The following is a 12,442-nucleotide window of genomic DNA, read 5'->3' on the forward strand; positions in this document are numbered from 1 at the left end:
ATTCCACAGAGTCGTAATGTATGGTGTGTTTATGATGTAAAACTTTATTCCAATATATATCTGTTCGATCCTTTAGGCAGATGACTTTGAAGACGTTATCATTCCTGATATAAAGAGAAGCTTGGCTAAGGTTTCTCAGGCTTGCAAACCAGTAGCCAAAGGGACAGGTGGACCGTTGTCAAGGCGATTCTCTAAACCCAGAAAAGATGAAACCGGCGAGAGAAAGGATGGGAACCGTGAGAGAAAAGAAGGGGATGATGAGAGAATTGATGGGTATGATGAGAGAAATGATGGATACGATGAGAGAAATGATGGGTACAATGAGAGGAATGATGGATACGATGAGAGAAATGATGGGTACGATGAGAGAAATGATGGGTACGATGAGAGGAATGATGGGTACGATGAGAGGAATGATGGATACGATGAGAGAAATGATGGATACGATGAGAGGAATGATGGGTACAATGAGAGGAATGATGGAGAAGATGAGACAAAAGATGGCGACGTTGAGAGAAGCGATGGATACGATGAGAGAAATGATGAAAATGTCGATGTTTCAGAGAAGTACGTTGATGTCACGGAAGAATCGATTGAACTTTCTGTGAATAACAATGATGAAATTCCCCCGATGATCTGATGATGACGTAGAACTTGATGACGACATGCTAGACCAGGAAAACAACGAGAACGAAGGCGTTTATAATCAAAGTAATCATAGCAGTCCAAGTAGTGAATGCCGGTCAGTGTACGAAGCTTTTGAGGATTACATGCAGTCACATGAAACCATTCACAAAAATCCGTTGACTTCAAAGTCAGAAGTCGTCAATGTCAGTGAGTCATTGGACATAAAAAATGATGCTGTTGAAACGCCGTCCCTGATTGGTGGTTCACGTGCTGATATTGATCATTGTGAGAACGGTGTTTTTTCGAGTTTTGAAAATTGGAATGTTCGTAAAGATGAGCGTTCTTGCTCGAATCAAGTTGACGACGAAATGTCGAATTCGTATGAAAAGAAAACTCGAGATATTTTAGATGTTGCCGAAAATAGTCACACGAAAGTAGAAAAAGTAGCAAACAAAGTGCAAATCGACACTAACGCATCGACAAATATCCAGAGAAAAATATCTGCGCAAAATCTTCAAGTTGATGAAGATGGAAAGTCGATCATTTGGACGAGGTAGAAAAATTGCTGCATGAAAGTACTGGAAGTAACAATAATTTAAAACACCGAACAGTAGACTCTCGCCTTCTTGATAATTCATATTTTTTGTTTTTCCAAATAGAGAGGAGGACAAAATAATATTACAGTTTTGTCAGATGCGTGGCGTGCATGAAAATACATTCGAAGATATCGCGAGAGAACTCGGCGAAAAGACTGCTAAGCAGGTTATCATTTTTGCTAGTTTATCGTGTTTGATTAAGGCCACAACGCACACGTCGAAAATACACAATATTTGATTGGTCTATTTTGTTTATGTGTCTTTCCCCACCCCTTATTTCTTGACTTCTCTCCGTACTTTCCGTTTCACGTTAAGGGTATAGTCTATTTTGTTTATGTGTCTTTCCCCACCCCCTTATTTCTTGACTTCTCTCCGTATTTTCCGTTTCACGTTAAAGGGTATAGTCTATTTTGTTTATGTGTCTTTCCCCACCCCCTTATTTCTTGACTTCTCTCCGTATTTTCCGTTTCACGTTGAGAGGTATGGTCTATTTTGTTTATGTCTTTCCCCATTATTTCTTGACTTCTCCGTACTTTCCGTTTCACGTTGATGGTCTATTTTGTTTATGTCTTTCCCCACCCCTTATTTCTTGACTTCTCTCCGTATTTTCCGTTTCACGTTGAGAGGTATGGTCTATTTTGTTTATGTGTCTTTCCCCACCCCTTATTTCTTGACTTCTCTCCGTATTTTCCGTTTCACGTTGAGGTATGGTCTATTTTGTTTATGTGTCTTTCCCCACCCCTTATTTCTTGACTTCTCTCCGTATTTTCCGTTTCACGTTGAGGGATATGGTCTATTTTGTTTATGTGTCTTTCTCCACCCCTCTATTTCTTGACTTCTCTCCGTATTTCCGTTTCACGTTAAGGGATATGGTCTATTTTGTTTATGTGTCTTTCTCCACCCCCCTCTATTTCTCGACTTCTCTCCGTATTTTCTGTTTCACGTTGAGAGGTTTAGTGCTGTATGGATTGTAGCCCTAGGATGTACTGTATACGCTTTAGTTTGCTATTTCAAACCGAATCACGATGTAGTCGCGTTTTTCAAAACGAACAAAGTTATTCCTGACATAATGAACTCTCAGTTTTACTTTAAAGCAGTGATGTAGCCATCCTTTTTTTGGCACATGTACTCTGTTCTCTCACTCCGAAATCTATAAATTATGGTAATGTTCTGAAAGTTAAATTGCTCTATTAAAACTTGTAGATTAGCAAAACCACTGCTTTAGAGTAAACCTTTTGGAAGTCAGGTTTCGATTTCTGTTGTTCGGGCAATTTTGCGCAAGTACACCTTTCATTTAATGAAAACTTTTATCTCCAATGTTTGTTTACCTTGTTTTTTTGTATCGTTTCTTTCTTGTTGTTGCCCATAACAGAATCAGTTTGTAGGAAGGAATTTTTTAAAAAGTTTGTTTCGTTTATGATAGGTCAAAAGCCGATTTCGTATTTTGATGAGCTTATTATCACGTGATGAAAACGATAGCCAATCGGAGAGTGAAGATGACAGTTGTCATGACGACGAATAAATGTAAATTTAAAGCAAGATATTTGACCAATAAGGTGAACAATGACTGAATTATTCAATTATTTATACAGATATAATCTTCGATGATTTACTTTCCTGTGTAATTTTATATAGTCCGACATTCTTTTGTGATCTTATATCAACTCTGATCTCCTGGATGTTTAACATAACTTACGTATCGTGATGATTTTAATGAAGAAAATGGGTGCATCAACTCTTATCTCCTGGATGTTTAACATAACTTACGTATCGTGATGATTTCAATGAAGAAAACGGGTGCATCAACTCTGATTTCCTGGATGTTTAACATAACTTACGTATCGTGATGATTTCAATGAAGAAAACGGGTGCATCAACTCTGATTTCCTGGATGTTTAACATAACTTACGTATCGTGATGATTTCAATGAAGAAAACGGGTGCATCAACTCTGATTTCCTGGATGTTTAACATAACTTACGTATCGTGATGATTTCAATAAAGAAAACGGGTGCATCAACTCTGATCTCCTGTATGTTTAACATAACTTACGTATCGTGATGATTTCAATGAAGAAAACGGGTGTTTCAAACCTCAAAAATAGTTCAAAATGCTTTACTTTTTGTGGGTCGCCACGCGCGCATGCGTGGCTAACCACTATTGTAAGCTTATTTCCATTCAGTACAAATTGTCGTGCGATCGACTTTTTGCGATGACTTTCTTTTGAATTGTATGCAGCCGTGTGAAACTGCTCCGGTCGAGAGCTTACAATTGAAAAGAAAGTGATCTCAAAAAGTCGCTCGCGCGACAATTTGCACTGAATGGAAATCAGCCTTTATTCTGCAAAAAGTAGAACGGCCGACCGATTTCCAAATCATTGACCTCTATGACTGAACTGGATGTAGCATAAACAATATAATTTTATGAATTCGTTTCGTTTGCGCTATAATGGTGTAGTCCTGGCCCTTGTTCTCACTTGTGATTATGTCGCTAGTGAAAACTATTCTTAATGGGCTGGCATAGTGTCTTGCATTGAAATTTCACAATAGGTTAATGATTTGGTATCTCCAGGACTCTTTGAATACACCCTGCACATATTTTGCTACGCGTTATTCAGCTAGTCTGAATTTCACTCATTTATGTACATACTGTAGTTAAAAAATGCTCATCTTTGAAATTCACCGACTTGTAGAATTTGAATGATTCGGGATAAATTAATCCCCAAGGAGCCGCAAACGCGACTGAAATGAATTTCGTGCTCGAAATTTGCAATGTACAATAGCTGCAATACGTAAGTATTGTGGTTTTTAGTTGTGTCTGTACAGGTCTTCGATTACAACTGAGTTACTGCATTCGGAATTCATAAAAAGGAAACCTCTTACAACAAGACAAATTACGTCAAGTTACAGGTTGATGTTTTTACCAGGGTGAATGAGTTTGTTGTGGAAAGTAGACACAGAATAAGAATTCTTGACTTGCAACGATTCTCTTGAGATTTACCAAACAATGTTGTTCGCCCACGTCGGCTTGTGCCAGCAATAACACTGATAAAATATCACCAATATGGCTGAATTGCAAGTCAAGAATATACAAAAGAGCCACTCGTGCCGGAACCTTTGATGTTTTTGTCCTCGCGCATGTCGTGCCGCGCATGGTGGCCGCCATTATTCCAGCCAGATGATTAAGGTTTTTGACTTTTTCCAAACCTTTAAATTGATCCGAAGTCATCTCTTGTGTCAAAATATACTTGAATTCATTATTAATTATTGACTTCATGTATTTTTAATGGTTGGAAACAAGTGAGAAATCGTAATCATCTGGCTGGAATAATGGCCGCCATGAGGACGCGTTGTACACCTGAGTGACTCTTCTGTATAATCATTATTCTATGGTGCAAAGTAAATATAAAAATTATTACGATTTAATTATATACGTCCATACGTCACATGTATGTTGTGAGATTTTATTTGCACAATAATTCTTAGCCAGTAGGAGCACAGAAACATAATTTCATTTTTTATGTTACAAAATTTGCTTTCTATGACCACCAAAAATATATTCACCATAAAGTTTGAAAAACTACTTATTTAAATTATAGAATAATGTTCTAAACGAAGTTGGAATTTGTAAACTTATGTATCTTGCGAACTATCCGTCAATGATTTTCAATGAGCAGCATTTTCTAGCCTAATGAATCCCAAAAATTTCACTTGAAGAGCATTGAACAATATAAGGAAGTTTTTACTGCAATAACAGTCCTTTAGGTAGCTACAATTTGCGAGCAAATGACGGAAATCAAGGTGAAGAATCCTCGTGGATCAGAGCAAATTTCTTATAAATTCCGTCGGCAAAATGTTGGCAATTGTAAGTACGCCACGTGTAAGGTTTAAGTAACTCCGTATCATTACATAGATAGCTAACTAACTCGAACATAGTCCCTCGACCATTAGCAGAGCGCAATTCTGTAATATCACCTGGACGTTTATTTTTCTTAAAGCTATCTTTCACAAATTCGCGATTGCTGCTGTTTTGAATTGTTATTCCCTCGTTATTCTTTTCGATCGACCACCAACGCTGGGATGTTTTGATTACGACGAATTGATGATTGATTATGGATTCGGTCAGCTGTGGCTGCCAGTACTTTAGCGGATGCTTATAGATGACGATGTTTTCAATCGTTTCCTTCTCATCGATGATACTTTTCATGTCATAACATACACCTTTATGATCAATAACCATCACTCCTACAGATGAATCAGGTTTGAGATAAAAGCATACCCGTCCTGACCAGTCTGGTGCTCCAGCGGAACTGCTAGCGCTGCTGCCCATTACTGCACTTTTTTCCTTTGATAAAAGCAAGATTTTACATTGTTAGGAAGAGTTAGGAAGAAACACGTATCTAAGGCTGTAGAGTCGAACGAATTCGACACACGAGACGGGAGATTCAACAAATATGGCGGCTAAGTTTTTCATGTGGTCACAAGGCGTGTTTACAGTGGCGTCCCCAGGGAGGGAACTGAGGGGGATTTGTCTCTCCCCCCATCCAGTTATTTCAATGATCAATTTTGAGATTAAAGAAGGAAATGAAATAGCGTTTTAGAGAACATGAAGTCAAACATATCTCTATGGAAGCATGCCTCTGAATCGCCATTGAAGTCACACACATTTGACGGTTAGATTGTCCTCCCTTGTCTGAACAACCTGGCGACGCCACTGCGTGTTTCCATCGTCGTTGTCACAATCGTGTGTTCTATTATTATTAAAAGTCATTTATATCGGGTCATATTATCAATCATTATTATAGTTTTATTATTGTTTTGTTATTGTTTTATTGTTATTGTTTTATTATTATTGTTTTATTGTTTTATTCTTGTTGTTTCATTATTGTTTTATTATTGTTTTATTGTTATTCTTTTATTATTATTGTTTTATTATTGTTTTATTTTTATTATTCTTTCATTTATTCATTATTCATTTATTTATTTATTTATTTGTTTCATTTATTGTTTTTTTTATTTTGTTTTATATCGGGTCATATTATCAATCATTGCTGCTCGATGTGTTACAAGTCTACGATTATGGGGCCTCACCTAACTCATTCTGCTCAAATAAGCGAATAACTAAGATGTTAGTTGATGAAACAGGGATTTCTAGTTAAAATAACCAATACATTGAGTCCGTCCCGTAAGGAATATTATTTTGTTATAGTTCATTCCAAAGTTCAACGGAATTTTGCAATTTGATCTCTCATTCCTTTATGCGGCTGCCGCTGTCATAAATCAAGGATAAATTTATCGATAAAGTAGTAAGATGATTTGATTTCAATTTTAATTTGCGAACCGAACTTATTGTGCATTAATTTTATAATAAACATTTTGCAAGGAATAAGCCTTCGTGACTGTACAAAAATACAATTTGTAGTTGTTGAGTTTATAGGCTATATGTACTTACGTCTTGAGCGTTCAAAGTTCACCGCAACAGCTCGAAGGAAGTGAATAAATACATCAAAATTATTTCCTATAAACGCAGTGACTAGCCTGTAAATTGCTCAAATTTACCGGGAACTGCTCTGGACCTAATCATCTAGCGATAAATATTTTCTCTGTGAATACATGAAAATGAAAATTTCACTGGGTTTTGTGCTTAATTTCTTTGAAATTGTCGTGATCTGGGCGTTCATTTCTTATGCATACATGAATGTTTAGATTATATGCAAGCGCTTGTAATGTATAAATACAGTAATAAAACGGCAGCATACTTGCGTGTTGAACTCCCTCAGGATTAACGACGGGAATGAGACAATAAATGTAAATTAATTTTACTCAAGAAATACATATATCTATCAAACTGCGCGTGCAGAGTTCATACAGATATACAAAAATCACTTACTCGCGACAAGCAATGGCTCAATAATCAATGTCCACTGGCTATAAAATTTCATCAATCAAACAGCGTCGAAGGTATTTTAGAAGTAAAAGTAAGCTGTTAGAACTTTATTTGACATTTAGAGATCTGCAACTGGCTTTGAGCAGGCATTACGAATCCGTTTTATTTGCTCCATTGTTGAATATTGACAGTCAATATTTTACATCCTTACCTGCCTGTAACTTTAAGAACTGAAATTTAAAAACAATTCCAAATGAAAGTTTGGTCTGCACTGTTTGCTGCTTGACAGGGCGCAAATGTCAGGTGAACAAAATCGTCTTGCATTAAAATTCCTTTTCTATAGGAATAATTAAAAATTCCTTAATATTTTAACAACTCATTTGTTTTATAATTCTAGTATCTTAAATAAACGAAGGAAAATTTTACAAGATGTAGTCACGAAGTAGCAAGAGCATTTTAAGGTTCAATCAACCAATTGTTAAAGTAACAGAAGTATGGATAGAAGGACCGAGATATCACTAATTTAGTAGCAAGAGCGTTTTAAGGTTCAATTAACCAATTGTTAAAGTAACAGAAGTATGGATAGAAGGACTGAGATATCACTAATTTAGTAGCAAGAGCATTTTAAGGTTCAATTAACCAATTGATAAAGTAACAGAAGTATGGATAGAAGGACTGAGATATCACTAATTTAGTAGCAAGAGCATTTTAAGGTTCAATTAACCATTTGATAAAGTAACAGAAGCATGGATAGAAGGACTGAGATATCACTAATTTAGTAGCAAGAGCATTGGAAGACTTGAGCATTTGCACTGCCTGTATTTACACAAAAAGATCTGATGAAGTAAAGAAATTTGGTTTGAGGAACTGAGATTTAACAAAACTAAATATGCATGTTAATTTTGACTTTAAATACTGACCAATGTAGCCATACATTACGGACAAACTAAAAAACAGCACGATACTCATACTTACCAGTGTAGCCATACATAACGGACAAAGTAAAAGACAGCACGATACTCATACTTACCAGTGTAGCCATACATAACGGACAAAGTAAAAGACAGCACGATACTCATACTTACCAGTGTAGCCATACATTACGGACAAAGTAAAAGACAGCACGATACTCATACTTACCAGTGTAGCCATACATTATGGACAAATTAAAAGGCAGCAAGAGACTCATACTTACCAGTGTAGCCATACATTACGGACAAATTAAAAGACAGCAAGAGACACATCATACTTACCAGTGTAGCCATATATTACGGACAAATTATGAGACAGCACGATACTCAACTTGTTATTCATATACAGTTTTGGCAAGAACATGAGATTATTACAATGATACAATCACTGTAAAATATATGAATAGCGTAGCGCTAGAGATGAAAATCCAATCAATTAATTTATAAACATTCATGACACAAGAATGAGGAGCTGTTTGACTTCCTATATCACCCTCAAGAAAATAATCTATTCAGATAGAGTTGACCATTTTAAGAACATTTGAAATATATTTTTTAAGACAAAAATTTGATCTTCCTTGACTTTTTGCCCCTCAAAGTTGGATTTTTTCGTGTTTGAACGTGAGGTGCTGTGACTGGGTCTAGTTCACCGACCTCTGACGTACATTGGAGAACATGCTGCTTTTTAACATTTACAAAACGGGAAAATGGTCGTCACAGTATGCGTTGACAGACTAAAAAAATTCAGTGAAAAAGTTTGTAGTTGAATAAATTAAACAGTTATACGCAAATGGCTCGTAAAGGATTGATCGCTTCATGTATGACTGAAAGATCACAATAAAAAGTCAAAGATATTGTGTAAAGTTTTAGTACATAAACATTATCTTATCAAAGATTGTTCACATAAACACGCTTATTATATGCGTTTGCCCAATTTTGTACAAACCGGAGCAACCTTTGATTAGATTAGTGCAAGATCAGTACAAGCTTAAGACCGAAGGTCGTGCAAGGGTTTGCACCTGTGTGAGAGTTCTCAAATTCGACTACAAGGCTTGCATTACAAAGTGCAAACACAAAAAACATCTTTTGATTCCTTTTTAAAACAACAATAGTGTAAGTCAGATATAAATATAAAACAAATCTTTTAATTTTCCTTCCAACATTTATGAATTATGATTAATTCGCAAATTCTCTTTGATCGAGTTGAATTGTTTGAGCTTAGATCGGTTTGCACAGATTAATGCAAACTCAGCTATAGACCAGTCAGCGCATGCGTTTTATTGTTTTGCAAGTAATGTGGACCCTTCACGTTTACATAGAAAACTCAGAAAATTATATGTTTTCTGCTGTTAAACAAAAAACTTCCATTTCAAAGCACGTCAAGTACGAGTAGTTACTATAGCTGTTAATAAGCTCTGATCAACGCTTGTGAACAGTCGCGGGCGGATGACGCATATTAATAATGAACTAAAGCTAGCGACGTTTTTGTCAACATGAGCGTCATGAGTCACGTTGGGGAACTGGATCCAAGACGGCGGCTTTGATGTAAAGATATTCATTAAGCTGACTAAAAATATAAGGCTTTCTTTTGCCTTTAATTAAACGAGGCAATTTTATTTTAATAATATGTGAACAAAACACATTTTAGGGGGAAAAATAAAAAAAATACGTTTACCTGTCACGTTTCTGTTAAAAAACAAGAACGCCAAAACAAAATTATGTCATCAAAATCGTTGGTAAATTTTACTTCCGCTTGACGTTACAGATTTCAAAACATCGCTAGTTTAAGCTCTCTAATTTACAGAACACATGTGATGCAAAATGTTGCCTCTGTGGGAGAGTACAACTTTGAATCATAATGTGACAATCTGATAGATTTGCAATAATTTTATAATACGCGGAAATGAAGCTTCTCGCGAGTAACAACTAATTATCTCACATTATTTATAGAGAAGTATTTTATATTTAGTAATAATTACATTCAATTTTAGATTCGATAAACCGTCATGTATATTGTGAGAGTTGACATGATTCAATTGCGTTTTAAAATATCAAGTATTGCGCATAATATCCGCAAAAAGATTTTAATATGTATTGCGAACATTTTCAAAGCAAATAGTAGCTAATAGTTATAAGCCAAAAAATATTGTGAAGAGGTCTTCGAGTTCTCTCAATTTCGCTCACAATCGCTTATTCGTGTCTTTGTTTTGTGCAATTGTATATTTTGTAAAATACGCAGGGGTTCAAAGTTTGTCTATTTTCCTAGAATTGATGTTCCTGGCTTGTTAATCTGTAGTTTGAAAATTTTTTTCTGCTATTCTAGTTTTTTGCTAATCTGTTTGTCGATGAAGAAATGCTTCTACTCTATCAATGTTGACGGTCCCAGAGATAGGAAACAGTACAAGCTGTTGAAACCATTGTTGAAACTAGAAAATACGCTCTATGTTTTGATAAATATAGATGACCATCAGGGCATGGACATAGTAAACTGACGAAAGTCTTAAATATTAGGAATAGTTACTGATGCGCAGTATGAATGACAGCTTATTTAGCCGGCAATGCGTACATACTACATGGAGAGCGAGTTTCACGAGTTAGAGGATATAAGTCTGGCTGAAGTGCCTTGAGAGTCCTTCTAGGTGTTACATTAGTTCTGTGCAATTATATAACTGGCTCAATACTTTGTAATTGATTTCTATGAGATTTCTATGACGGGTATATTTGATGAGGGAGAAGCCCGTAAGAAAGAGTTGTTGTAGTTTTCTTTAATTTCTTGCATTTCTGTGTGAATTTTTATTTTACCTGTGAATATGTGCTTAGTGACAACTTAAGTCTTCTCTGGAATTGTTTTATGAAGTAAACAAGCAAGTTTATCGTCAGAAACATGATTAAAACGTAAAACAACGGCAAGGTAGGCAGCCATGTTTTTTTCGCTTCTTGCTATCTATTAAATAATGATGGGCGATTACCGATTACTTGGTATCGATACCGCCCGATACCGAGCCTAATCCGGAAGTAGTCGATACTGCGTTGTATCGAAAAAGGACTTCGATTACTTTTAAAATTTCACTATTATGTAAGTTTGTCTTCCTTTTCATTATTGGTTTTGACAAACATGTTGGGGTTTTTTTCTGTTTTATTATTTTAATATTTTATTCACTTTTACTAATCAATACACTTCGAGATCTCGCCTTCAGAATAATATGCAACCAATTTTTTCAATTCGCATTTATACAGCTTCTGAAAATTTATCGTTACTCCTAATAATGTAACGATAAAAATGACAGTGTAATTTAAGACAAGAAAAATAAAAATTTCGTCGTATTTTTGAAGTATATAAGGCCACACTTTAGCAATTCCATTATCAGATCTTTCTCAAGTGACTCAGACGTTTATTTTCGAAATTGGAGAAAGTAATCGCTTTAGTAATCGATACCTCGATACTTTTAAGAAAAAGTAAGCGGTATCGTATCAAATCGATACAAGCGGTATCGCCCATCACTCCTATTGAAAAACAGATAGCTAGTAGAGTAGCCAATCAATATAAAGTATTTGCAATGGAATGCTAGTATCATTCTTCCAAATTCAGATCGAACTACAGAGCATAATTTGTTAAGAATGACATTTTGTGTTTGATTTGCGCGAGGAAAGACGATGTTATAAGGAAAATTCCAAATGAGATCGAAAAGAACAAAATGAGAATTAAGGCTGTTCTTGTCGAAAGTGCGAAATCACCATCCCTAACAAAATCTAAATTACGTTAATTTTTGGCTACAAAAATTTTTATTATGCTTTCATCGCACCCTTTTTGAACAAAGTTGTGAACTCCGTTCGTTCATTGACAGATCTAGTTTGGCATACTCTCTGATATTTATCTGGTAAGGCTGTAAACTTGGGCACTTTTTCTTTCCAAGATACTTTTGTGTTGCACTTTCTTATAATGCTTGAATTTTCTTTGGGAAGATTTGTAAACTCATTCGCAAGAGTCTGAGAGGACAAAATTGCAGATACAGTGTCCTTGCTCGTAAACCACGCTCGTATGTTGGAAGTTGAGATTGGTCGACGTTTGGCTGTTGAAGCTCGTCTTTGATACGTTTTACTCTCTAAAATCATAACAAATTGTTTGATTTTCGTTTTATGTTGCTAAATTTTGAATTTCTGCTCTTGTTTAACGGTGTATTTAAATGTTTTAGAAATCAATATTGTACAGAGTCATGTCATATATTGTTCATCAATCACCCTTTCAATCACCTTGTTTTAGCTCCTTTTCATATGTTCTTCGCGACAAGATGAGCAAGTTTCTGTTCTTTTATTGGAGTTTAGCCATAGTGATTCACTTTTTGAAGACTGAAAAATCAAATTT

General features: G+C 35.6%; 3 protein-coding genes across 4 annotated transcripts in view; 2 read left to right on the forward strand and 1 right to left on the reverse strand.

The window, feature by feature from the left end:
* The window catches only part of LOC124454195 (GON-4-like protein), a 41,444-nt gene extending 40,804 nt beyond the window's left edge, over positions 1–640 (forward strand). The window contains exon 27 of the mRNA XM_047005001.1: positions 77–640. Coding sequence (XP_046860957.1) covers positions 77–640 — 564 coding nt within the window. The remainder of the gene's footprint in view (positions 1–76) is intronic.
* A 3-nt stretch (positions 641–643) lies between these two features.
* On the forward strand, positions 644–3,269 carry LOC124454374 (GON-4-like protein). The gene is made up of 4 exons (XM_047005185.1): positions 644–1,180; positions 1,287–1,389; positions 2,647–2,779; positions 2,859–3,269. The coding sequence occupies exons 1-3, from the start codon at positions 666–668 to the stop codon at positions 2,743–2,745; spliced, it is 717 nt and encodes a 238-aa protein (XP_046861141.1). The 5' UTR covers positions 644–665; the 3' UTR covers positions 2,746–2,779; positions 2,859–3,269.
* A 1,402-nt stretch (positions 3,270–4,671) lies between these two features.
* On the reverse strand, positions 4,672–7,400 carry LOC124454368. Of its 2 annotated transcripts, none has more exons than XM_047005179.1 (2): positions 7,320–7,400; positions 4,672–5,566 (listed from the first exon to the last, which is right to left on the reverse strand). In XM_047005179.1, the coding sequence occupies exon 2, from the start codon at positions 5,549–5,551 to the stop codon at positions 5,018–5,020; it is 534 nt and encodes a 177-aa protein (XP_046861135.1). In that variant the 5' UTR covers positions 5,552–5,566; positions 7,320–7,400; the 3' UTR covers positions 4,672–5,017. The 2 variants fall into 2 exon arrangements, with proteins under 2 accessions (XP_046861135.1, XP_046861136.1); XM_047005180.1 differs by having other exon boundaries at positions 7,112–7,400.
* Between the last annotated feature and the right edge of the window lie 5,042 nt (positions 7,401–12,442).

This window comes from Xenia sp. Carnegie-2017, unplaced genomic scaffold (assembly GCF_021976095.1).
Source record: "Xenia sp. Carnegie-2017 unplaced genomic scaffold, XeniaSp_v1 HiC_scaffold_3, whole genome shotgun sequence".
Taxonomy (NCBI): domain Eukaryota; kingdom Metazoa; phylum Cnidaria; class Anthozoa; order Malacalcyonacea; family Xeniidae; genus Xenia; species Xenia sp. Carnegie-2017.

Excerpts from the sequence above, each read along its gene's own strand:
- LOC124454368 (XM_047005179.1), bottom strand. The coding sequence starts at position 5,551 with ATGGGCAGCAGCGCTAGCAGTTCCGCTGGAGCACCAGACTGGTCAGGA.
- LOC124454374 (XM_047005185.1), top strand. The coding sequence starts at position 666 with ATGCTAGACCAGGAAAACAACGAGAACGAAGGCGTTTATAATCAAAGT. Across the intron at positions 1,181-1,286 it reads AAGTCGATCATTTGGACGAG|AGAGGAGGACAAAATAATAT; the intron begins GTAGAAAAATTG and ends TTTTCCAAATAG. Across the intron at positions 1,390-2,646 it reads GCGAAAAGACTGCTAAGCAG|GTCAAAAGCCGATTTCGTAT; the intron begins GTTATCATTTTT and ends CGTTTATGATAG.